The 27,179-nt window shown below is 40.1% G+C and overlaps 3 protein-coding genes and 1 long non-coding RNA gene across 15 annotated transcripts in view; 2 read left to right on the plus strand and 2 right to left on the minus strand.

The window, feature by feature from the left end:
- LOC134803612 (dorsal-ventral patterning tolloid-like protein 1) overlaps positions 1-8,915 on the plus strand; it is a 132,133-nt gene extending 123,218 nt beyond the window's left edge. For all 3 annotated transcript variants that reach the window (XM_063776409.1, XM_063776406.1, XM_063776417.1), the window contains 12 exons: positions 90-116; positions 1,332-1,543; positions 1,927-2,134; positions 2,904-3,112; positions 4,370-4,505; positions 4,584-4,682; positions 5,072-5,289; positions 5,787-6,015; positions 6,600-6,798; positions 7,095-7,299; positions 7,407-7,536; positions 8,585-8,915. In XM_063776409.1, coding sequence (XP_063632479.1) covers positions 90-116; positions 1,332-1,543; positions 1,927-2,134; positions 2,904-3,112; positions 4,370-4,505; positions 4,584-4,682; positions 5,072-5,289; positions 5,787-6,015; positions 6,600-6,798; positions 7,095-7,299; positions 7,407-7,536; positions 8,585-8,792 — 2,080 coding nt within the window. In that variant the 3' untranslated portion in view covers positions 8,793-8,915. The remainder of the gene's footprint in view (positions 1-89; positions 117-1,331; positions 1,544-1,926; positions 2,135-2,903; positions 3,113-4,369; positions 4,506-4,583; positions 4,683-5,071; positions 5,290-5,786; positions 6,016-6,599; positions 6,799-7,094; positions 7,300-7,406; positions 7,537-8,584) is intronic.
- LOC134803758 (uncharacterized) overlaps positions 1-27,179 on the minus strand; it is a 102,777-nt gene that overhangs the window by 37,356 nt on the left and 38,242 nt on the right. The window lies entirely within an intron of this gene.
- Positions 10,840-14,987, plus strand: LOC134800197 (protein FAM246C-like). The gene is made up of 3 exons (XM_063772691.1): positions 10,840-10,906; positions 11,074-11,193; positions 14,721-14,987. Exons 1-3 carry the CDS (start codon positions 10,840-10,842, stop codon positions 14,921-14,923), a joined length of 390 nt encoding a protein of 129 aa, XP_063628761.1. The 3' UTR covers positions 14,924-14,987.
- The window catches only part of LOC134803641 (heterogeneous nuclear ribonucleoprotein R-like), a 35,643-nt gene continuing 25,355 nt past the window's right edge, over positions 16,892-27,179 (minus strand). For 4 of the 10 annotated variants that reach the window (XM_063776434.1, XM_063776440.1, XM_063776428.1 and 1 more), the window contains 3 exons: positions 26,898-26,957; positions 24,483-24,633; positions 16,892-17,893 (listed from right to left, as the gene is read on the minus strand). In XM_063776434.1, coding sequence (XP_063632504.1) covers positions 17,757-17,893; positions 24,483-24,633; positions 26,898-26,957 — 348 coding nt within the window. In that variant the 3' untranslated portion in view covers positions 16,892-17,756. Of the gene's footprint in view, positions 17,894-23,282; positions 23,329-24,482; positions 24,634-26,897; positions 27,002-27,179 lie in introns of those variants that run through there. The other 6 variants (XM_063776465.1, XM_063776470.1, XM_063776459.1 and 3 more) reach the window with 5 other exon arrangements.

A 27,179-nucleotide genomic window follows, 5' to 3' on the forward strand; every position in this document is an offset into this window, starting at 1 on the left:
ATGCATTACAGATATCAGATATAACATAATATTATAAATTAACTACTATTTCTAACATAAATACCTAAGTACTATTTTTATGTTTTCAGTGGCGCCGCGGTGGGAGAGCTACCAGCGTGAGTAGAGTACCTTACATTTATATTTACCTATATTTTAAATCCATGCACCATGTAAAATTCTTGTTTATTTAAGGTACTAGCCGTATTCCAATTTCGTGGACTACAAACTTTCCCTGATAACAATGACTTGATGATATACATAAGTATAAATGATAGCGTATCACAATATCCATATCAATACGAAGGAAGCGCACTTCCTCTATTAATATTCTTTTATTCGGGCCCGAGTAACATCGGCTGTATGAATATTTCTCCATTTCTGATCGAGAAAAGATTTCAGAGTTATTAATACGTAGGTAACCCTTAGCGTAAATAAAGACGACGCAAACATGTTTTCCGTCTCGGATGGGAACTGGGTCAAACAGCGCGACCTTGGCTGAGATACTCGTTTATTTAACACTATTCCTAAAATATGTGGATCGGATTCGAGGCCTCTGGTAGAGGCCGGTCAGTCTTTAAGTCAAGGGTCGATATAAGTAGGTAACGGTAATAGTTAAATTGAAAATCTTCATGCATCCCACTGCCGAGAGTTTAGATCTCTGCTCAACTGTAAATGAGAACATTTAGGTCGTCAATTATTTTTATTCATGTCACAAATGTTTCGGTCGAATCATTTGAAATGTTTCACATTCATTACGAACGAACCGCTAGGCGCGTTCTCTTTTTGTAGCCGCTTTTCGTTATAAAGTTATATATTTCGAGCGTGGCGCGTAGTTATTATATTAAATTTTTACACGTTTTAATCAAGGGCAATTGCTATAAAAAATTTGCACAAAAACTAGACTACGAGTATATATTGCAAGGGCAGACCAAAACCTGAAAAAGGTAAAGTTGGCTCGATAGATAAAAAAAATCACGAAAACATGTCTAATTTTCAGTTGCATAATCGGTACATGTACAATTGTACACGTGTATAATTGCAGTACAATTTAAGTATATTGCCGAGGGATATGATAAGCAAAATCTTAACTACTTAAATAATAAACAGAAATATATTTTCAGAGAGATTGACACATTGGCTATTTATTTACTCCATGTTTCGCGCGGGGCGCCATATCTTTAGTCCCCTTCTAATTGGCTTTACGCTCTTACCTAAAAAAAAAACATCTAAAAATCAAAGCATACTGAACTTTTGGAAAAACCAGTGCATTCTTTGTTTGTAGTTGTATATTTCCCATAAAGAAATATAAAGAAGCCGTTTATTAAACGTAGATGCATGCGCGAGTACATGGACATATACTCGGAGATGGCGTCACTGGAGGCGGGCGAGCTGGTGAACTCTGCGTTCGGCGGGCGGTACTGCGGGCCCATCCCGCCGCGCCGCCGCGTGTCACTGCATCGTGCCGTGGCGCTCTCCTTCTACACCGACAAGCCCTACACGCCGCCATCGCTCTTCACCGGCTCCTACCAGTTCATAAACGCCTGTGAGTACGACCTTCTATCTTAACACATACACTGTCAGTATCCCCTAAGCGTGTTCTCTGTTCGTAAAAGCTTTCCGTTATAAAGCGGGAAAATCACGTTATCGACTACAAGCGTAAGCGCGTAGCTCACGCTGGCATAGAAAGCGTTAAAATGCTGTTATACCTATTCGATAGTGGTTGATCGCGGACCTCCTGTGCGAAAAATATATAATGACAAAATATAATGTCGTTTTAAGCTCTTAAGGCTTAAAAAAATATATAAGAGCATATGATATCTCCTGTATTTTGCTGAAAATATGTTATTTCTGTACATCATGACACATTTTAATGCATATTGCGTGGGCGGTTTAGCAATCGGACCAATGCACTTTTGTCTTCTCCAGCGGAGTTCGAGATCGGCACGCCGGTTCCGAACACCATGTGCTCGTTCATCATCGACGCGAGCAAGCGCAAGACGGGGCTGCTGCTGTCCCCCACGTACCCCGGCGTGTACCCCAAGGAGCTCAACTGCAACTACCACTTCGTGGGGCAGCCGGGGCAGCGCATCCGGCTCGAGTTTCGCGACTTCGACCTGTTCTTCGGCGGGCCTCAGTGAGTACATATTACCTACAACCTTACTTAGAACTGAACGAGTACCCGACGATTTTCTGAAATATTAAAATCCTTAAAATCTCATCAGCTATCGGAAGCGAACAATCATGACTATATATTTTCAACAATATGGCCGAAAAATACAAGGCTTAAAACAATGGGGATCTTTTAAGGGCATATTTTGTATCGTGTTCTGATGAGGAAAAGTACAAGAATTTTTTTTTATTCGAATATTTTTTTAATGGGATGGGTCGTCCAAATCGACCAAATCTCCAAACCCGCAATACAAAGGCCAACATTTTATTGCGTCAAAACTTTTTCTTCTTCTTTTTCCTAATCAGAACACGATACCGAATATCCACACTATTTTTGTAACACCTTGTAACCCAATTTGTTAAATTGACAATCGATTATATCTGTAGCGGCATCCAAAGGTTGCAATAACTAGCGCTATATAAAATATGTAAGTGGGTATAAGACCTCCCTATTTATTGTACATACAACTATGATTTGGAATGCATTCTTCCTTTACACATACTTATTTCTGCCATTCAACCAAACATTCACCCCCTTATTCATAAACGTTTACTAAAGTTGACAAGCCGATAATAATCGTTTGTCCCTTTCCATCATACCAATACGCCGAAAAGGGAGAAACGATTAATATCGGCTTGTCAACTTTAGTAAACGTTTATGAATAAGGGGGTTAGTCTTTACTAATGGCCAGTCCTTCTACTTCATGTACCTATATTAATCAAATTCATTGCAGTTGTCCATTCGACTGGGTGCGGGTGTACGACGGGCCGGACAACACGTCGGCGGTGGTTGGCACGTACTGCGGCCAGCAGCGCAACCTCGTGCTGTACTCCAGCGACGAGCGCCTCCTGGTCACCTTCTACTCGCTGCCGCGCTCCGCCAACACGCAGAACCGCGGCTTCAAGGGAATCTTCGAGTTCTCTGAAAGTTTTGTTAAGTTAGGTCAGTATTTTTATTATTTTATTTGGTATTTACATTGGAGATCCGCGCGGTCACCCCGGTGTGCGAGCGGGACATATACGTAGAGCGTGTCACGTTCACACAACACATCAGTGTAATAACCGTGTTAGCTTCTTACTGTAACTGTAATCCAACGTCTACGATTTTCCGTACATAGCTACGGCGTAGCTCATCTCTCTCATCAATTCATCAAGTAGCGTTTGTTGCCCAATTATCAAGTCGAGCATTTCGGCCCGATTCGAACTTTAAGATACGCCAGTTAATATATCTAGAAACGATATGGATTAGACATGTCAGTACCAAATGTGACGTTTCTCTAAACAAAAATGTCACTTGACACTGACACATTTAATCCATATCGTTTCTAGATCTATTAATTGACGTATCATAAAGTTCGAATCGGGCAGTTTGCTTCGGTATCTGCCTGTAACAACTTATTCTGTCAACTGTAAGAATCATCGTACTAACTAAGTACTTAGTAGTTCGTCTCGAATATCTCGATGAAAAACTAAAATACCTTTGATATGCACGGATGTGCGCCTTGCTGACACATGTGTCCAATTTGAATGTAAGAACTTTGCTTCACTTTATTCGCTCGTTCGATAATTCGATTACTTACACATTACCTACATACCTACTAAAAACTACATATGAAAAACTAAAATACCTTTGATATGCACGGATTTGCGCCTTGCTGACAGATGTGTCCAATTTGAATGTAAGAACTTTGCTTCACTTTATTCGCTCGTTCGATAATTCGATTACTTACACATTACCTACATACCTACTAAAAACTACATATGAAAAACTAAAATACCTTTGATATGCACGGATTTGCGCCTTGCTGACAGATGTGTCCAATTTGAATGTAAGAACTTTGCTTCACTTTATTCGCTCGTTCGATAATTCGATTACTTACACATTACCTACATACCTACTAAAAACTACATATGAAAAACTAAAATACCTTTGATATGCACGGATTTGCGCCTTGCTGACAGATGTGTCCAATTTGAATGTAAGAACTTTGCTTCACTTTATTCGCTCGTTCTATAATTCGATTACTTACACATTACCTACATAAGTTATTTAAAGGTTGTCTGAAGTAGTTACGATTTGGCGCATGTCTTTTATTGCCAAATTTTTATGAGAAGCAATTTTAACGGTTGTGGAAAGTCAATTTTGACGTTACGACAGGTACAGGTACGTTATTAATGATGATTATGTATTTGTTGACAGATTTTATAAGTAAACACGACGCCGAGCACATTAGGGGCTCCGAGTGCGACCAGAAGATCCTCAGTAAGAAGGAGTCTTCCGGATTCGTGTACCATCCAAATTATCCATTCCCCTATATACAAAAAGTTGTTTGTAGGTAAGTAAATCAATGTAACTAATTGAGAAAAATGTGTATGAATTTAACAGATTAATAATGAAAATATTTTCTTTGCAGATATTTTATATACGGTATGCAAGATTCACAAAATTTGGAAAGGGTGCGACTGGAGTTTCAAAACTTTTCTATACCAAAATCGGACAAGCCTAAACCAGAGTAAGTTTTTAGTTCATACACTTTTTATTTAACCCATATAATTATCAAAGCTTTTACTTAATGTTTTTGTGTTTTAAGGAAAACAGTCTAAAGCATTAAGTAAACATGCTTAATCAATCGGATACAACAAAATTTAAATGTATGTTTACCTATTACTTTCTTCATTTAGCCTTCTTTCCAATTCCAATTCCAATACCACATAGGTTTTAATATGTAGTACCTAAACGCCATTGACCACCGAATGCAAAGGCAAAGTGATTTTATACAAACGTATGCTGTTGTGATCCTGAAATTCACTTAGCCTGTATTGTACCTGATAAGTTTACGGCGTAACAGGAAGTCTATGGTGATTGGAACGCTCGCTGATGTTTCGATGTTGGTGTGTGCAGTAGCGCGTGCTCGGACGGGTACCTGAAGGTGTACCTGCGCGGGCAGGAGGCCACGGACTCGTACGACAAGCACGACGCGGAGCTGTGCGGCGAGACCTTGCCGGGCCCGCCGCCCTACCCGCCGCTGCTCACGTCCGACGGCCCGCGCCTCGTGCTCGTCTTCAGCTCCGGCGAGCTGCAGGGCAGGGGCTTCAAGGCCAAATACACATTTGAGACTGGTTTGTAAACGTAGCACATTCTCTTTTGGATTTTTGGGTCGTCGAGTTTAACAAATTAATTGCCACTAAGTGCTACGGGTTACGTTCGTAGTGCGTAGCCACGGTTTCGCCGTATGTAGCACGTAGTCGCTACGAACAGTATACCCGACAGTTGGGTTCTTGACCCTCAATGTGTTAAGACATTCACTGCCAGCTGCCAGCGACCCGCTCAGCGGGTTCTCTGTTTCTAAGTGCTTTTGGCTAAAAATCGAAAAAGAAAACTATTTATGGCTACAAGTGTAGTGCGTAAAACGCGCTGGCAGTGAATGCGTTAAGAGTCATTGAGTCATTCACATCGCCCACCATACTCGATGTGGTCATTTCTTCATTAGGTAGGTGCCCTCTTTCAAATATATCTGAGTTGAATCCCTGTTGAAATATATCTCGAACATTTCGCATTACGTCGTAGAGTTAGTAAACATGGGTGATGAATTATTTTATCTGCCATCGTGTTACAGAGTACCGCGTGCCGGGCACGGCGGCGCCTACCGGCGAGTGCGCTTTCACGTATCGCTCGGAGGCTCGCAAGCGCGGCGAGTTCAACTCCCCGCGCTACCCCTCCAACTACCCCTCGCGCATGAACTGCACCTACACGCTCGACGCCACGCCCAACGAACAGGTCACCGTCGTCTTCGACCACTTCAAGATGAGGGCCGACGCCTGGAATGCCACGGCTGGTCTATACGGGTGTGTGCTCATGTTTTTAACATAAGTTAAGTAGGATGAATGTTAAACCCTCATACGTGATTCTGCGCTACTTTACCACCTATCAGCTCTAAATGACCCCAATTAGTATGTTTCATTATTATCTAAACACGTCGAAAACATAAAAAAGACGAATAGGAAATTCAACTTTTAACGTGAAATATCAAAAATACTCCAATTATTTTTTAAATGTTGCATGATTGCGCATACCTAATTTCGAGGGGTGGGCGGTCAAACCCGATAAGTCGAGATATTTTTTTATTAAAATAAGAACTCTACGCACGTCACATATAGTTCTAATTTGAATGAAAAAATATCTCGGGTTTGACCGCCCGCCCCTCGATTTGTTAACTTCGAAAAAATCAAAACCAGCTAATTCACTGGCCGTCATTTCAGCAGCAACTAGAAATGAAATGACAAAACTCAATCTTACCCCACCGGATTTAATAATTATTGCTATAATTATTATACCTCCCAAACTTATATGTGATATGGCCAAATGCTGCGGCGTAGGTATAGATAGTATTAAAACATGAGTACCTATTAAAGTGTGTTACATTGAATAGCGGCGCAACATGCACGGAGGACTGGGTGGAGGCGTGGTGGACGGGGCGCGAGGGGTCGCGCGTGTCGCTGGGCCGCTGGTGCGGCGTGGCCACGCCGGGCCCGCTGCGCTCGCCGCGCGGCGCGCTCGGCCTGCGGCTGGCGCTGCATACCGACGCGGAGAACGTCGCTTCCGGGTTTAAAGCGAGATATGTTTTTGAGGTAAGGGCGCTAACTCCGATCTTTATGGTCACAGAAATTTTGCTCACAGTCTTTCCTCTCGTCCATAAGGGTGTTCCATGCAGGTATTTGAGGTCTCTAACCTGCCATAACTACCTAATAAATTATTAATAATTGAGCTGAGATTATCAGTAGATCTTAATTCCTAAAGTCACTGCTCTGCATGTTTTATTTTTTAAAGACTGTTTGCTCGATAATTAAATAAGAAACGTACGATTTTTAAATATGCCCGTGAGTCACAGATGTGAGTCAGAGAATATGTGGTTTGATATATTCAGCCGGCGAAATCAATATTCGGCGATTGCGGCGGCAACGTGTCCGGCGCCGAGTGGGGCGCGATCACGTCGCCACGGTTCCCGCTGCCGTACGAGCCGCCCGCGCGCGGCACCGCCTCCCGCGTCTGCAACTGGTTCGTCACCGCTCGTCCCGGCAAGCGGTTGCTGCTCAATTTTGACCACTTCGCTGTGGAGGGACATCTTACCGGTAAGTTATTCTGACACTCCGCACACATGCCACAGGTCGCTAAAATGAGACTAATGTCAACATACAAAATAGGTAATTTTGGTAATGTATTCCTTGGTTGATGACAGAGCGCGGCTGCCCGGCGGCAGTGCTGCGGCTTTGGTACGAGTCACCGGGGCCGCCGCTCGAGCTGTGCGGGGAGAAGGCGCCTGGCGACCGCTGGCAGTACCTATCCTCGTCCAACTCCATTCGCCTCTCGTGAGTATAAAGCTTAATATATAACAGTTTTTTATGTAGATAGGTAGGTACAGTATGAGCTACTACCAAATTGATTACATGGTCTTTCAAAAATAAACTTCCAATTTTTTTACAAAATACGTACCTATTATTGTGTCGCCTTCCGTAATTCGTATTACCTAAACTAATAAGCTCGCTCTATGGTCTCGATTCTAACAGTATCACAAACATTTTCAAACTCTGTAAGGCTTCGTTCACACGGCATTGTCCTGCACGTTTTTTTGCAGAATACGTTTTAACGGATAAATAGTGGCACATACTTTGTGCATACATACGTACATTCTTTATACGTTTAAACGGATACTCACCGGACTTGTCAAGCAAATCGAATGAACTTAAACGTAAGTATTCGGCTTGCAGTGGCGATTAGTATAGTTCTGATCCATTCACACGGCACGATTTTATGCGTTTTTTATCGAACACACGTCTATAGTACTCGAGCGTTTTTCGGAGGGATGGCACGTATTTTATTTGTAATTTCGTGGTTATTTCAAAATGGTTGACGAATATTCTATAGATAACGAACTATTAATTAATTTAGTGGAACAAAACTTTCAATAGACATCCGAAAGAAATTGAAAAACTTTGTTATAGCGTAACTAAGTTTAACGTAGCTATAAAATTTCAAATGTTTTATTACGCACTGATTTTTTATTTATGGGATGTGCCCAAAAACTCTCTCTCGTCATTTTGTCGGCGGCGAAAGCATTATCGCCATCGATACCAAAATAAAAGTACGATGAAGCGTGGATCCATCTCAGACGTCTGCTCACTGCGCCAACTGCGTGAAAACTGTCGCTATTCGGCGTGAAAACGGTTTTTAAACGAATGAAAATCTACCGTGTGAACACCCTTCTGGTTGTACGTTTAAAATCGAATACATGAAAAAACGTGCAGGACGTTGCCGTGTGAACCTAGCCTAAACATTCGCAAAACTGTTGATAAAGTAATACGCTTGTAAAATGCAGCCTCGGTCGTTGTGGTGAATGTTGTATTGTGTCTCGTGCAGGTTCATAGTGGCGGACAAGTCCGTGGGCGCGGCGGGCTGGCGCGCCGTGTGGACGGAGGTGACGGTGCCGGAGGCGGGCGCGTGTCCGCGGCCGGCGCCCGGCGCGTGGGCGGGCGAGTGCGCCGGCGCCTGCCTGCCGCCCGCCGCCGCCTGCTCCGGCCTGCAGCACTGCGCCACCACGCCCGCCCACCGCGCTCCGCACTGTTAGTATATCCCACACTTGCACACACCACACACACACACACTACACGGCCCGCGAGCGTCCGACGAGCGCCCAGAGGTCTCACCGATTCTGCATTTTAACTACAAATACGATTAAAGTAGTTCATATCCAATAGGTACCGAAAGTATATGACACTTATAACAGCTTGCGGAAACAGTTCGTTTCAAGCTACCTATCGGATAGTTTGAAACGCAGATCACAGCTCTGAAAATACATTGCGTAATGGAGAGTACCTTTGGGCGCGAGTTGGAAGCGGGTTATAGGTACTTGGGTATTGCGTTAAGGTGAAATTCGACCAATCTATAAGTGCCCACATACTTTTTCAACTTATCCTTAGTTGAATAATTCATAACTTCTCGGTCTTTAATGTTGTTGTTGATTTCACTTAATGAATATCTTGAGTATTCGCAGCGTTTTCTTATTACACTATTTGTAGCAATATTAAAATGGAAATGTTTCAATTTTTGCGAAACCAAAATCCTTAAATTCCTCAATAGTCACATGTACGTTTCATTAAAACGTTGTCAAAAGTAGGTACCTACCTACTTGAAAGTGGAATAAGGGATTCGGTTTCATTAGTACCCAGGGACTAATCACAGCCACCTCCTACTAGTCACAGCTAGTTATACGGATCGATGCACCGTAAGTCGTAACTATAAGAAGCATTCCAGGTCGCTGCTTCTGCACGAGTCGAACAGGTTTCTTTCAGGTGGAGACATCTACATTTGTGCCAAACTAAATACCAATTAAACTTTAATATGATGTTAAGGGTTATGTACTTAAGCATTTAGATGTTTTATTGGTATACCTAATGCATAATGGTATAACCAGCTTCGTCAAAGTTAAGATAGCTATACATGATATGTTATGTGGACACAATAGTTTTCGATGGGACTTACAATCAAACATATCGGAAAATGTGGACATTAATGTTTTCCGAACATGAATGTCCTCATTACCTATACAAATTTGAAATTCATATCCAAGAAACATGGACACAAATTATATAATAATATAATATACCTACCAACTTAAGTATGTTACAAACCAAATTAATTAAACATACCTTATAGCAGGTACCTATTAAAACTATGTTTCTAGGATAAGTCGGTAGATAGTATTTACCTACTTATGTAAGAAAGTGTTATTTAGAGTATTGTTTATATTAAATTATACAATCTAGGTACGTATTAAACATTTAATAATTTAACAGATTTTATAACATGTTAATAGCAAAGTTTAATTGTTAACTAAGAATTGGCACCGCACTTTGCATTCCCACTTATGTATGAATTGTATCTACACTGTTGCATTTGTCGTCGCATTCTAGGGAAATTATAAAATTATCTATCTATTTATATTATAACGATTAATGTAGCTTGTTTAATCTTACGTGGAGTGAGCAGGGCCGCGCGCCAGCGATCTCCGCTACTGCTTACTCTTGCTTTCTTCTCTATCATTATAAGATGTTGATGTATCTCAACACTGTAGTAGTATTGATAATTAATTATTTCTAAAGAATCATAAATAATGTTATGTTCACTGTATCTACTTATCTTCTCAGTATCGGTGGTTCAATGCAATCTTTGTCTCCGGGTGTTGTGACCGCTGTTGCGTAGCGTAGAGTAGGGTAGGTGTAGTTGGCCTTAGGCGACGTTTCAGAAATACCGATAGAATATATATTGTTGATGGACTAGCAGAATATATTGTCTATGTTGCAAGATTACGGATTTTTTATTTACGAACTACGCTCCCTTTCATAGGATATTTTAATCGCATCTAAATGTATTAACATGAACACGTTATATATTTCATAATTAAGCCAACCTAAATTTTCTATGTTACCTTTTTCTAGAATACTGTGATGACTCAGGAGAGTTCCGATCTCGCGCGTGACGCTGTCCTAGTCTAAATTTCTATTTCATTGTACTTTTAAGTCGATCATTAGAGCCAAAATGTTTTAGTACAATTATTCGGAGTCGTTACCGTTTTTTATTGAAATGGGACAAAGCTTGCATTGAGTCATCGCACTATGGGGCCCGGGGCCCGCGCCGCTACTCGTCGGCAGAGTCGCTCCATCCGAGCGCCTTCTGACGCGGGTGCGCTGTCACGAGTCGCTCCCATCCGCTGCCGCTCCACTCGAACGCATGCCCGACCGAAAAAGCGCTCCTTTAAAGCTTTTTCCGCGAAAGCTTAGAGTAAGACCGGGCACCGGACACCGGGCATGCGTCCGAGCGGGCTCTTCAAGGCGCGGCCCCGGGCTGAGCGCTGACGCGGCGTGTGCGCAGGCGGTGCGGCGGCGGCCGGGCTGGCCGCGCCGCGCGGCGCGCTTGTGGCCGCGCTCTCGCTTGTGCTCGCCGCCCCGCACTGACCGGGCGCTGCACACGTGAGTCTCTACACACCACTCGTCCTTCCCGCCCGCCCCAAGCACGCCCCGGCCGATCCTCGCTCCGCTTTTCATCTTTAAGAGCTTTTGTGCCCTTCGATTTGTTGTGTGCGTTCATTTTTAAAATGGACTTTGTTTCATTATTTTCATTACCGTCGAAATTTCTTAGTCTAGCACAAGTTTTGACTAATATGGGGCGTTTGTAGCTCTTTGTAGAGAAAAGCGACTACGAACACAGAACCCGCTGAGCGGCACTCAATGTGTTAAAAGTTTGTCCAGTGCCGCGTTGCCTTAATAAAACGCTAACTGATGTCCATATAAAAATGTAACGTACCTACCTTCTGTGCCATATATGTTCCTTGCCGTAACACATTCATTATCGACATTTTGTCTGTTATTCATGCATTTTATCTGTTCCTAGCTTCCTAACATTGTAACGCGAAAAGAATTGTCAGTATACCATAATTTTCTTAATTTATTTGTAACTTATAATATATATATTGAATGTGCAATAGGTACTTACATATATTTAGGTAACTCCATTTGTGATGTCGAATTCAGCATTCTGCAGTATTTTCTGTTAATTTGTATGAGTCCTATAATTTGCGATTTATAAAAGATTCATTGACTGATTTACATGTGTTAAGTCTAAGACGTGCTTCGAATCTGTATCGATTCTTATATTATGCGGTAACTCACTCTTGTCACTCTTGATTGTTAATTGTTAACGTTTGGCAATTCAGTTACCGCGAAACATGTGACTCCGTACATCACCATCTTTTTCAGCTGTGAAACTCGGGGACACATTTTTCCTACATTGTACATGTACATCAATGATTCTTGGGTTATGTATAAACTATAATATAATAATTGTTAGCTACCAGTATCCTTTATATAGGTACTAAGAAATATCTGTAAGGGCGTTACCGCAATATCGGGACGTGCGCAGTAAAAGAGTGAAGTCCTCTGAATACATTTGCTTTACCGATATTCATTAAGGATCACTATGATATTCATAATTAGGAAGAGTAAACGGAAACGGACAGCAGTTTGAAAGTAGTTCGTCGAGTGCAATGGTATTAAGCCACTCAATAGGTAACTTGGTGGCCTAAGTAAGATACGAGATTTGGAAAGCTAATTTCAACGAGTCAACCGAAATAATAAATCAAACTAGGTATCTAGTTCTGCCGAAACGAAGTGCATGGGTATCGGTTTGTCGTTTGTTGATGTCTTTTGTTCTATGGTTTGGTTTTGTCCCTGTATCCGCGTCGATACGTGACTAATCTTAATTTTATTCATAGTAAATTAGTTCACTAAAGTTGTTTATATGTAGTGATGTAGGTACTGGTAGTTAGCAAATAACGTGGTGTGTCGCTTTGTGCCGCGTCATGTGTATGTCATTTACCTGCGGTACCATCGCTTTTCCAATTTCACGATATGCTTTCACTCTAAAACTTATAGATAAAATATTTATGTCGCATGTTGTAATAAGCTGTTTTAAATCACGCTAAAATCAATCTAAACAATATTAATATATAAACCAACCTCTAATTTGAAGCCTTACAATATTTCAGTATTTCAAGTAAGTACCTGTTTCAAGTTTATTCAAACCATTTTTTTATGAAGTAACCATCCTGAAATGTCGTAAAGCTTCTCAAAAAAGATTGCAATTTTTGGTTTTATCGCTCGTGCAAGCTTATTTTGTTGTTTCGTTTGTATATCCGAAACTTCCGTGATTCAGGAAGGTTATTTTTCAGGAAAGAAAAATTATAGACTCGTATTTTATTCTGGCTACAACAAAAAAAGTACACGACGTGATCTAATTTAAATTGACAATTCCCCTTTTCTGTTAATCACGGAAAAATAATACTAACGTACCTATTTATGTTTTAAGTCGACTCAATATTGACGTCATTGATCAATATTGAACGCGATGAAGATGGTTACAAACTCATCCAACTATACGGATATTAATCTCACGACCGAATACTGTGAAACCAATGAAACTGTTCTCATGGATCATATTATCTAAAGTGGCATTTACTTTACGTGAACTGTTTGAACCTTTCATCCTTTTATTTATGTAACCGTTCAGACTGTCTGGTCTCATCGGAAGATCGGCAGTGGCGTTCGCCAGCACTATTGAACAGATTGCGTCTCTTGAGTACATAGGTACACTATACACCGTCTCAGTATTGTCATATTATTAGGTATATTTTGTGTAGCGTAGGTGTAGGAGAGAGGAATGCACTCTGCCATACATGGTGTGCAGCCTGCTTACCTCTACGAAATATTTATAAACATATTGTACCTTCGGTGTACTTTAGTGTACCTTTAATAGAATTCAGTGTACTTCTCCCGGAAACGAAATATTTAACAAAAAAGATCCTGACGTCAGAATGGCGGGTGGACCTTTTCGTTCAAATTCGCTGAGGTCCACCCGCCATCCTGACGCTCACGACCTTACGCGTATCTTTACATTCTTTACCTTATTTTTTACGATTATAGTACAGTCAGCGTCATATAGTAGGTAGCATTCAAAGCTGACTGTACCTACTTAATAGTACGTCAAGTAACTGAAGTGAATACCGGGAATGGTTAATGGAAAATTAGCGATAAAGGAGGCCAATTCGAACGTATACGTTGACATCAAAATGATATTTAAATGATGTCATTTAGTTATCATGGTTATCACTATCAGTCGCGCACCGTGCATTTCGCTCGTACTAGTATAGTCTGAACATGAGATGGCGCGAGCAAGACGCACGGGGGCGCATGAGAACCAAATTACATCATTTAGATGTCGAAATTTAAGTTTGAATTGGCCTCAAGTTCGTCCTGGACTCATGGGGAGCATCCTAAGTTGGCGACTCTACCATTTAGGTATTTTTTGCCTCTCCTTTGTTATATGGGTCAAAATTTTTTCGTTGTCTTGTTTCTTGTCCCCAAAAAATGTGACAGAGTGGAGCTTTTTGTATGGGCTTAAATTTAGCTTTTAACCTTTTCGACGCCGTGTCAAACACAAAAGCTGCCACGCGGACGCCACGTCACCGAAGTGTCAAAACTGAAATTGAACTTTATGCCTATGCACGTAGGTCTATGTTGCTCTGTGGTCTGTGACCGATTAATCAGTCTTTGGCGTTGAACCTGCGGTGCGTATATATCGGTCATTCGCGTCCAAAAGGTTAATTATTTCAAGAGAATTATAATCTACAGCTATCAATAGCACTCAACTTTTTTTTATGTATTTGATAAAAGACAAAAATAGAAGCGTGACGTGAGCGTCTTGTTTCTGACCACTCTGGTCAGAAACAAGACAACGAAAATAATTTTGAACCATATACCTAATACGAGCCGGTAAAGAGTGAACTTCGCTCCTTCCGTTTGATGTATTCCCTTACACCGTATCTTGTAGGTAGTTTACAACAACAAGGGACGTAGAGTCAATGCCACTTATGAGAGTATTTGATTTGGTGCAATAGTGTTCGTAGGGTATGTGGCAATATAGTTTGGACGGCTATCGCTAGGCGGCGGCGGCGACGCGCCGGTGGAGGGCTTCGCGTGGTGGTGGGCTCTGTTAGCGGGCGGGGCGCTGGCCGCGGCCGGCGCGGCGGCGTGGTGCCGGCGGCGCCGCCCGCGCCGCCCGCCGCCGCCGCCGCGCCCGCCGCCGCGTCCGAGGGCGCCGCAAGCCTGCGCCGCGCGCCTAGCTGCGCCTCGCGACACGGTATGACGAAGCGCCGGCGCGAGACGCCGAACACTTACGCACCGATAGATGAATACACGATTTTAAAATATTTCTAGTTTTATTTGGAGATCACCTTTTCTTTTAAATGCATTCAACTATTTCACAGACCGGCTATATTGGGCTATATTTATTGGGCGTGGGAGCAATACTGTAGGGGTAGTTTGGTGGGCAGCCAACGTGTTAACCCTTTAAGGGATATATATTTCACACATACGGCACTTCAAACATGCCATGCACAAATGCCGTGAGTGTTATGGGCACTTTTGCACCGGAAGCGATAAAGAACGGGTTTGACGGATAGTTACTTTCGTAATTATTTAAGATGTGGGTCAAACAGATCACTGTGTTATGTCTTTCCTGTAGACATACACGAGAGTTAAGGGCTATAAAGGCTAATTTTCTTATTTAACCCTTATCCACATGAAAAGGTCCTCCTTTTATTTAGAGAACTATGATAAAATCATTGCTTACATGCCCACAAGCTGTTAACTATTGCCCACAGGAGAGAAAAATGTGCTGTTCGCGATAACACACTAGTTTTCTCTCCTGTGGGCAATAGTTAGCAGCTTGTGGGCATGTAAGTAATGATTTTATCATAGTTCTTTAAATAAAAGGAGGAACTTTTCACGTGGATAAGGGTTAATTAAGAAAATTAGCCTTTATAGCCCTTAACTCTCGTGTATGTCTACAGGAAAGACATAACACAGTGATCTGTTTGACCCATGTTCATATGTATTGTTTTAGAATGAATATAAATTGTATCATCTTCAAACATGTGTTCTATTTTCGATGAGTAAGACTGATATTCGATTGTCACTTTTGAAATGTCAGCCTGGTAAAGGGTTAAGAGGAAAGGGGACGACGGGTTCTCCATGCAAACTTAGTCCCCAGTTTACTCTCTGGACCATTATATTATAGAAAATATTCCAGAGAGGAAAATGGGGACTAGGTTTGTATGGAGAAGCGGTCGTCCACTGTAGTCTTTACAAAATAGAGTCAGACTAAAAAGTCTGCAACGATTTTGATAGCATACGCAGTCAGGCGTGTCTCACTCCGCGATTTCGTCGCTTTGCTACTGTAGCTAAAAGTACATCCGTTCCACACCAATTTTGGTGGCTAGCCATAAGCCGCGCGTGGCGCTGTCGCCACCTAGCGGCCATATCTGTCCTGATATCGTAACAGACGCGTTTTGTTAGAGAGTGAGTCTTCTGTACCTAGTACTATTATTTATTCTGTGACGCAGTAGAAGTATTATTTATACGTCATAAGTCACATAACTCATAATTTCATAGAAGTTTGACGTTTAACCTTTTGGACGCCAATGACCGATATATCCGCACCGCAGGTTCAACGCCAAAGACTGATTAATCGGTCAATTTAATAGAAGTTTGACGTTTAACCTTTTGGACGCCAATGACCGATATATCCGCACCGCAGGTTCAACGCCAAAGACTGATTAATCGGTCATAGACCACAGACCAACATAGACCTACGTGCATATGCATAAAGTTCAATTTCAGTTTTGACACTTTGGTGACGTGGCGTCCGGGTGACTGCTTTTGTGTTTGACACGGCGTCGAAAAGGTTAAAATAATACTTGCATTGCGATGCGTGTGCTATCAAAATCGCTGCAGACTTGTCTTGCTCGAACTCTTGGTATCGTCTTGGGTCGTCCCATTCGTTTTTCGTCAAGTTCTTAAATTAGTCCTATTCTGCTTTCGTCACCCACCCATTCTACATTCGTCACAATCGTCGGTGACTTTCAATGTAGAATGCGTGACGAAAGCAGAATAGGACTAATTTAAGAACTTGACGAAAAACGAATGGGACGACCCAAGACGATACCGAACTCTTGATGCACAGGTTTATCAATCGGTAATCGCCGCCGATCGAATACTGGCCTAAAGGGTAGTAGCTAAAGGAAAAAAAAGTAGTTATTTAATAAGGCAAACACAGTTTTGCAAATTTATTCCACATATTAAACTGATACAAGATTGATATAAGTCAGAGTTCTAACAGTACGGATATGCTATGTGGTAGAAATATAAATTAGTACAGCAATAAAGATTACAGAATCCTGAACTTTTACAATACTACTTCCTCACACTAATATATTTAAGGGACATATGTAAAAATAAAGCAAAAAACTAAAGCAGGAACACAGTTGGGAAATGTTATCGATTGAAGGGTTTTACTATTTTAGCCGTAGTTGCTAGTGTCGTCTCTTTCCAGTTCATTCCAATAGTTCATTCGCAAGTATCCTAAGTTGTAAGTATGTCAAAAAACAACAGTCAAACTCCTTATAATATAATAATTACTGCTAAAATACACATCACATCGCAAAATGCGTTCGCAGAAATAAAATATATTGAATAACATGTATTAAAAAAAACAGACAGTCGTCGGGTCGAGACCCAGACGCGGCCGCAAACAGGCAACCGCGGCCGCGCCGCTTACAATATAGTATATATTAAACATATACGGCTAATACGATACTTGAAAACGTAAGCATAACGGGAAACTTATATTCGAAACATTTCATAACGTCCTACTTTAAGATTTTTTACGGAATCGTCGCGATACAAAATTGAAAACTTGAAATCAAATAAAAAAAACACATATATAAAGAAAAAAGTAGATCGATCCCGCCGTCACGGAGGGGTAGGATCGGCGTAAACGTAACGTAAACGTAACCATGAACCGTGCTAGCGGTGGCGAACGAGGGCTCCCCTGCGTAGCTTGTAGTGTCTCCAGGACAGGGGCTCGCGCGCCGTGCGGCGGCGGGAGGTGACGTGACGCGGCGGCGACGGTCGGTCGTCTAGCTCAGCTCGGCGGGCGGCAGCGGCTGCTGCGCCAAAGGCGCGCCCCAGCCGCACGCCGCCGCCGCCGCTGCGCCCAGCCGGCGTTTCGTCTCCCCCCCTTGGTTCTGGTGACCCCCGTCCAATTTACGTTTACCTGATGCCAACATAATAATTTAATTACAAAGTGGATCATAACATGTATCTGAAATGGCTGAACGTGGCACTGAAACACCTGTCAGAGATTCACGAACCAGTATAAATTCAATGTTTATATTAAAACGCATTTACGTTACGCATAATGTTAGTACGCATATTTTAATTAATACCTACTCCAATTTCTTATTTGCATAATATTAATTGACATGTAAGTATGAAATAAGCATAACGTCAATTTTAATAATATTTAATTAAAATATACGAGTTAATGACGGTGTATTCCTATTAGTGCCCGGCCCAAGTGACCACCGCCATACATGACGCGGGGACAAATGGGAAAGATTTATATAAAATACCTATTCCCATCTCTGGATAACAATTAATTAAATTAACATCACCGACCAACAAGAAGCTATTTTACGAAATTCAACTCCTAATGAGTAAAAAGGGGTAACCAATTGCAGAGGAAACATGCCAAGACATTTTTAATTTAATTTACAACTAATGAAATAATCAGCGTCTTCGTGACACAGTCAAGTAAAATGATAATGGTCTAGATTTGTAATTATTCAGATTCATTATTATACCGATTTAATACTACGTCAATTAAGGGACACAAGTATAAATGTTTATACATACAGGAAAAAGGAAACAAGGTAGAGGTACCGGGTACATGGCATTTATTCATGCAAGGGTCTTCCACAAACTTATTGGACTCAAGTCGGTCATTGAAATAATGCTGAATATAATATGAACAAATTCAGTGACATAAATGCAGAGTTTTATGTTGTATCAGGAAGTAGATCTATATCAAAGGATCAAAAAATTTGTGACAATGACAATAATGGACTCATCACTCGATATTTCTTTTTAGTTTGTGGTAGCCCTTTGGATACTTGCATAAAAAAACTGATTTAGGTACTGTTTCATAATGCCAACCATAAATGACTGAAACGCCAGGAACGCTAAGATCGTTGATTTTTGGTATCTTTATTTTCTATTCCATTCGTTTGTTTATATTTGTATATTGTTCTTAACGTCATGCTCCACAGCAGAACCACCTTGGCTTTTTTGAATATAACTATATAAGAAAATATCTATATAATGTCTATAAAATTCTAGACTAGTTTAAAAAATATCTATATCACTAGCTTCGTTGTGAGCTTTATTATAAGGTGGCGCTGCTGTAGAGCATACTCCACAGCAGCGCCACCATTAAACATCTATTACTGCTTATAGTACAGGCACATATATGACATCAAATAATTCTATAACAATTCTATACTGACCTAGCTTACGAAATTCCTCATTTTATTTTGAATATACGAACTTACGGTGCCACAAACTTTTTGTGAGAAATAATTATTGCAGCGCCTGACTTGAAAATCTAGGCAATTACACAAAAAGTGTAGAAGTAAGTAATTACTCTCAGGCATTTGTTTACATACGTACTACAAATGTGTACTTTTTAGCGTTAGACTTAGAATAATAGGTGTTAATTATTCCTTATTTACTCCCCTCTCCCCCCTCCCCGCCCCTCCCCTCCCTTATTTACTCTTTTTACCTGATGTGAATGTTTATTTTTATCCTTAGTAATAACTACCCTCCAGCTCAGTTTAAAAAAATGTTTTTAATGTGTATATTGATGTATGTATATTACTCCCAATATGTGTAATAGCATGGAATAAAATTCCGTAAAGTACAATGAAGTAAATAAGGAAAAATTAACACCTATTATTCTAAGTCTAACGCTAAAAAATACATATTTGTAGTACGTATGTAAACAAATGCCTGAGAGTAATTACTTACTTCTACACTTTTTGTGTAATTGCCTAGATTTTCAAGTCAGGCGCTGCAATAATTATTTCTCACAAAAAGTTTGTGGCACCGTAAGTTCGTATATTCAAAATAAAATGAGGAATTTCGTAAGCTAGGTCAGTATAGAATTGTTATAGAATTATTTGATGTCATATATGTGCCTGTACGATAAGCAGTAATAGATGTTTAATGGTGGCGCTGCTGTGGAGTATGCTCTACAGCAGCGCCACCTTATACTAAAGCTCACAACGAAGCTAGTGATATAGATATTTTTTAAACTAGTGTAGAATTTTATAGACATTATATAGATATTTTCTTATATATTTATATTCAAAAAAGCCAAGGTGGTTCTGCTGTGGAGCATGACGTTGTTCTTATGCATTCATCACAGCTCCTATATTTTGTTTTGTTACATATTCCTCAAGAACACAGCCGTTTTGATCAAGCTTTATGTTTGACTTGTTCGGTTTTCGCCTCATTCACTATATTAATTAACCTTTTCGACGCCGTGTCAAGCAAAAAAGCTGTCACGCGGACGCCACGTCACCGAAGTGTCAAAACTGAAATTGAACTTTATGCATATGCACGTAGGTCTATGTTGCTCTGTGGTCTGTGGCCGATTAATCAGTCTTAGGCGCTGAACCTGCGGTGTGGATATATCGGTCATTGGCGTCCAAAAGATTAATCAATGTCTCCTTGTTTATCTGCATCGTTTCTCGACTCATTCCTGGCACTTTTACCTTCTCTATGTGGTAAGAACGACACGATAAATACTTAGGTCAGGTCATACAAGTAGGTCATACTGAAAGTTACTAGTCTAATAAAAACTGTTTCCCATTTGTCGTCAGGCACTTTTTGTATGAACATTTGGGCCCTAAGTGGTTTTGTATGGGTTGTGGGGTTGAGGGGCATCTATTCAGATTCACGTTAACGGACGCGTATACGTGTACATGTAGGATTCTTTTACTCGACTCATTTGGATACCTAAGGTTATCTGAATCTACTGATTGATATGCGATTTTTATAATTAGTATTATTACTTTTTATCACTGAGCCATAGACTAGGAATCCTCTAGACGGGGTTTAGAGCAATTATTTCATGAAACCGATGCTGCCAAAAATACTGGGGTGCGGGGGACGAGGTGAGCGAGTCCCGTGCCGTGATTGGTCCGTTCAAGACACGGACGTCACACAAAAACACTTTGACTCGAAAATGGCGTAAAACTACCGTATATTTATGGCAGAGGGGGTAGCGCTACTATGCTCAATCTGGAGGATGCCTTGTCTATGCACTGAGCACACAACTGGGGGCCGATTTATGAATTCCGATCGCTCGATTTCACCACTCGAAAATCGGTGGAAAACGGAGAAATGCTAATTTTTGAAATACGAGCGATAGAAATTGGGAATCGAGTGATATGGACCACTCGTTTTCAATTTTATTAGTAAAATTTTAATGCTTAGTAGTGGAGATATTATTGAACGAAATACACGAAATCGAGCGGTCGAAATTCAAAAATCGGGCCCCTGCCATTTTAGTTTAGACTTTTAGAGCGTCGCGTCGCTGTTGAAAAACGTCCTTCTCGATTATCATCAGTGAGTTATGAAAGTATGTACCTAGATACCGAAATTAACATGAACCCTCTGTGATGGGTTCAAAAACCGCTAATTACGGCCAGCATAAATAAACTATTTTGTTAGAAAAAAAAAATATCTGTGAAAATATTACTCAGACTATATTGCGTAATAATAACGACGTAAGTAATCGATATAATAGCATTCAAATTTCGAACACAAAACAAAAGCCCTCCTAAAAACAAAAGGAATTTGATTGGACCTCATTTCTTCTGTTATCAGTCGGGAGGACGTTTGTTTTAGACGAGTGTGATCAAATGCCGCAATGGCGGTCGCAACATGCGGTTCCTGAACACATCATACGGAGCATATAATATATTTACAGATAGAACGAGTAGGTATGTAATTAGGCATTAAAACACTCGTGTGATGTTTTTACGGGTTCCGTAGCCAAAGGGTAAAAACAGGACCCTATTACTAAGACTCCGCTGTCCGTCTGTCTGTCTGTGATAGCAGTTGATATTTTCACAGATGATGTATTTCTGTTGCCGCTATAACAACAAATACTAAAAACAGAATAAAATAAATATTTAACCTTTTGAACGCCAAACAGCGCATCCGTGCCACTGACGCCACGGGGGTAAAATTTAGTTTTGTGAATAAATAATGCCAGCTTAAAAGTGGGGTGTTTTTCAGTAGATTTTCATCAAAAAACGATCGACGTCAAATGCCGTCTTTGGCGTCGTTGTCACAATTTTGCGTTGACGTCAATTGCTGTCTGTAGCGTTCAAAAGGTTAAGTGGGGCTCCCATACAACAAACGTGTTTTTTTGCCGTTTTTTGCGTAATGATACGGAACCCTTCGTGCGCGAGTCCGACTCGCACTTGGCCGGTTTTATGATAAATACCACAAATTTTCTTGAAATAAAATTATAAAAACGCTCGATACCTATACAATTTGAAAACTGCCACCATTCCTAAAATGCATTTCACACCCAAATATACTGTTCCTCAAAAATATATTTTCAAACAATCTTTCAGTATTATCTACCCAAGTACCCACCCACCCCCAAACCCATGAACCGTGGCAAAATGCCGGGATAACGCGAGGTATAAGAAGAATCTTTCAGTATTACCAAAAAGAATAGATAGTATAGAGGGGTCCTGTCATTGTAAATTTTGTAGTCACTGTAAATTTACTGCCATCTATCGACACACGACTAAAACTGAAAACGTATAAAGTTATCAAAAAATGTATATATATGGATAAATGATTTTATTATTTTTATATCTTTTTGATCCATGTTCATTCACTGATATCTATGTGTTAAAATTGTTAAATATGAAACGGTGTCGTCACGCCATCTAGCCGAGGATAGGCTAAAGGTGTGTGCGCCATCTATTCGAGAATGACTTTTGCTTGAATTCCGAGGCACGTTTTTTCCTTAGACTTTATTCGTCTTATACGAAGTTACATATGTCTTTGGTATTACCCATGTATACCTAGAACTGAGCGAGAAATGCAAGATTTGAACAGCAAATATGGCTATCGCAGATATAGTACCTTCCTACATGATTACATGATATTTTATCAACAAACTGAAACCCAACACTGAACGAATCCAATAACGAACAAGACGAAAATGTAATATTGTAGGGAAAAAGCTTTCCCATAACAGTTCTAATGTTTAATTTAATACTTATGAGGAAATTTTCTTTTATTCATTTCGGTACTAATGGCGTTATTCATAAACGCATTACAAGACTGAATTACCCATGAATAGTTTTTCTTTATCTGTCATTTTGACTAATGTATTTGTAAGAAAGGGATAAAAAGGGATAATTTGACTAATTCAGGCTCGTACAGTTTTATGAATAAGGGGGTAATTCTGTGCCTAATATAGATGCTGTGACGAATACAGCTTACTAGAAACAGTAAGGCAACCAGTTTCCTTATGCAAGCACTGGGAAGAGGAAACAGGAAGGGATAGTTACCAAGGTATAAGCTATGATCCGGATTACACGCAAACCATCAAACATGCTGAAATAAAACGGACATATTTAAGGTATGGAAATATAGGCTGTGGTGGCTGACCGAGAGAGGAGTCCAATGTTGCCAGGTTCAATTTAGAATTTTGTCTTAAGTCTAATATAAAATTAGGGACCCCTCACAAAAAGTAACACAAGGTTTGTATTTCAAACGTTGGTGGAGGGGTAAACCTACAGATTTTATAATCTGATAACACTTAAAACGTAACTTAAATAATTTAATTTAAAATAAATCTGCCCTAGTGTTCACTTAGTTATTTTGATGGCATACCTGGCCACTTACAGATCCCTTCAAGTGGCAGTCATAGTTATTGTTATTTCAACTGTTACTCAAGTTTGTTAGAAAGCTGTAACTGTGCCCTTGGTATCATAAAATAAAAAATGAATTACTTTTTGATGATTAAAATTCTTCGACAGAGCACTGACGTGTATAGCTATTGTATAAAAGGCATCTCGGTACTCTACATTTAAGGCTCATTTAGTACCCTTTATAATAGGTACCTATTAGCAAAAAGAATAGATAGTATAGAGGGGTCCTGTCATTGTAAATTTTGTAGTCACTGTAAATTTACTGCCATCTATCGACACACGACTAAAACTCAAAATGAAAACGTATAAAGTTATCAAAACATGTATATATATGGATAAATGATTTTATTATTTTTATATCATTTTGATCCATGTTCATTCACTGATAAAATTGTTAAATATGAAACGGTGTCGTCACGCCATCTAGCCGAGGATAGGCTAAAGGTGTGTGCGCCATCTATTCGAGAATGACTTTTGCTTCAATTCCGAGGCACGTTTTTTCCTTAGACTTTATTCGTCTTATACGAAGTTACATATGTCTTTGCTATTAGGTACTTACTCCAAAATTGTTAGGAAGCCAATTTTTGATATGATGATACTAATCATATTCCATCTAGCTTGATTTAAAACAGTGTCAAACCAAAATTTGGTTTTCTAGCATAAGAATATAATTAGTAAGCGACACTCGGGTAAATGCTTCTGCAAGGCGCTGTTTTAATTTAAGCGTCTTACTGCCTCACATAGTCATGATTGGTTTGCCTCCTACATCGTGCACTAAGTGCAAGACGAACCTTTGGGGTGCAAGTAGTTTGATGTAGTGATGATGATTAGACTAACCTGGTAAACTTGGCTTGGCGCGCGGGTTGCCACGGGTGGCGCTGGGCGTGTGCCGGCCACGCGCGCCGCGTCGGGCACCACCACGGGGCCCAGCCGCGCCCGCCGGCCCGCGCCGCGCCCATCGCCCGCCCGTCCCACATGACCCAGCCCCCTGCGCACACACACCGCTCTTCAGACCACTCTACCACGACTGTTGACCGTATGTACGATCAGAGGACCGTAATAAGCATATATCTCTCTAACGATAGTCTGATCCCTTCTCTTTTTGAAGATGGTAAATCAGACTTTCGTCAGAAATAAGACGGGTTACAGCTTGAATTTTAATACTGCATGTAAAAAAATAAAGTTCTAAGTTGCACAATTGAGTCATATAGAAGCAAAGTTAGCGACATCCACTTTTTTACTATGGATTTTACTAACTGTATTACTTATATATGATTCAATTCTTAGATTCTAATCTTCACCGAATAACACTTCAATTCCACAGAAGTAGTATTATTTTATATATATAAAACAAAACATTATTTTATATATACAAAACTGTACTTTACGGATTGACAGTGGAGTTGATGGTTATTCAGTAAGTGTAACGCTACAACAATCATCTACAGGCCGTTAAACTTGCGTTCGCTCGCCAAATTCATAGAAACCATACCTCTTGGATAATAAGAAATGTTCAATGAATATTTACTAACAAGAAGCCTGGTTATCTATGCATACCTAATGGCAGCCACGCTTATATCAAGCGTTTGCCAGGTGTAAGCATATTTAACGAGCAATTTCGCACAACAATGTTACGATTAACAAGTAGTTAAGGGTACATCGTGGAGAATTAACTTACTTTCTTCGTGCAAAATTTAAGTAGTAAATATGGACTTATCTGAAAATATATTTATAGAGAACAGTTTTAAGAAAGTGATAACACTAATAACTCAGTATCCCTCCACTTGTACCTATACTACTGATTGCTAGAACTGAAGACCTCTAAAAAATTTAGTTTTTTGTGGGCATAAAGCGTCCGCCAAAGCATAGGTGGTAGATGCTTAGCGTTGCGATAAACGCTGTAATATCACAGAGGTATTCAATATCGCTTAACTTACCAATTATACAAACATGCAATTAAGGATACTAATTGCCTCAAAAATACCAACAGAGCAACTTCTAATACATGATGTATTACTTTAATTTGCCAGCATTTTTAAGACTTGAGACTATCGATGTAATATATAGGATAGGCAAGTCGGTTTCAACCGACCAATGTGTACATAAACATGTGTACCTATGAATTTCTTGACTATTCTGATTTATCTCTTAAGGAAATTAGGGGCGAGGACAAATGAGAATAGACAGAATTGACAACGGTCGGAAATACCATACTCGTACCTAATCTAAAAGTATACCTAAACTTCTAAATCTATTAACAACTATTTATAACACAAAGTCTTGGGCGAAAACAGACCACATAGCTATATTAACATGCTAAATAAACAATAATGTCAGTAAAAAGTGAAGCAATAACAGACGTCCAAAATATTGTAAGACACTTTATTTTACCATTACATAAGAGAGCTCATACCCCAAATATTAAGAGGGGGCCAACATTTTAATTAATAACAAATTTACACGTTTTAATCAAGTGGAAATGCCATAAAAATATCACACGGAAACTAGACTATATTTGCGAGGGCAGAAGGTTAAAGTTGGCTCGATAGAAAACAAATACGAAAACCTATTTTTTTTTTCAAGTATATTTCGTTACCCTGCATGCCTGTATAATTTTAGTATAAAATAGCTAGTGAATATAGCCGACAAGCAACATTTTAAATAGATGGATATTTTCAGATTAATTGAGTAAAACCCACGCGGTGACCTTTCCGTCGCAAGTTTCGCGCGGCGCAACATAGGTATATTTATACCTTTTGTTTCATTATAATTTCCTGGCTTTACGCCCCCTCTTAAGAAAAGTTCATGTCCACATTAAAAGTGCATCTGTCATTTCCGTAGAATTACGCGCGCATATTTTAATATACGAGATGTTTAGTATACACACATATGAATAGGGACCATTTATTAGGTTTATTAATTCAGAATAGCCATTTGTCAATACATAGAAGACGTTTAAATGTGTCTGTATTTTGCTTAACCTATTAATCTCAATGATAATGTTCCGTGACAGAAAGCGGCTGATATACAATGCGGCATAGTAAAAAGAAACAATCAGGTACCTACTTAAGCTGTAACTTCATTTCTTAAAAAAGGACTTAATACCTACACTAGATAATAATGCAACGACATTCAATAGTGTAAATATACTGATATCAATATATAAACTACATCAACGACTAGGTATGACTTTTCTAATCGACGAGTCTAAGAAACATCCACTAGTTTTATTTGTGTTGGTCTGTGGGGTACCTGAATGCCTCCGGTCAGATCGTAGTAAAGCGAGTTGGGCCCGAGCCCGAGCTCGTCGTCCTGGCATTTACCAAGCGGATCAGTAAGTCTTCTTAACATATTCTCTACCTCGTTGCAACAACGAGAAATGATTACAATGTTATTCGAGCATTCCAAGCACACATCATTCCTTAACAAAATAAATGGACGCAGTCTGTTTCTCACGTCGGACGTTAATAATAGTATCAACTAGGTAAGTAAGTATATTTTAAATTAACGGCAAAAGAGAGACATAAGAGTTTG

This window comes from Cydia splendana, chromosome 2 (genome assembly GCF_910591565.1).
Source record: "Cydia splendana chromosome 2, ilCydSple1.2, whole genome shotgun sequence".
Classification (NCBI taxonomy): domain Eukaryota; kingdom Metazoa; phylum Arthropoda; class Insecta; order Lepidoptera; family Tortricidae; genus Cydia; species Cydia splendana.

Excerpts from the sequence above, each read along its gene's own strand:
- LOC134800197 (XM_063772691.1), top strand. The coding sequence starts at position 10,840 with ATGGGGCCCGGGGCCCGCGCCGCTACTCGTCGGCAGAGTCGCTCCATC. Across the intron at positions 10,907-11,073 it reads CCGAGCGCCTTCTGACGCGG|CGCTGACGCGGCGTGTGCGC; the intron begins GTGCGCTGTCAC and ends CCCCGGGCTGAG. Across the intron at positions 11,194-14,720 it reads ACTGACCGGGCGCTGCACAC|GCGGCGGCGGCGACGCGCCG; the intron begins GTGAGTCTCTAC and ends GGCTATCGCTAG.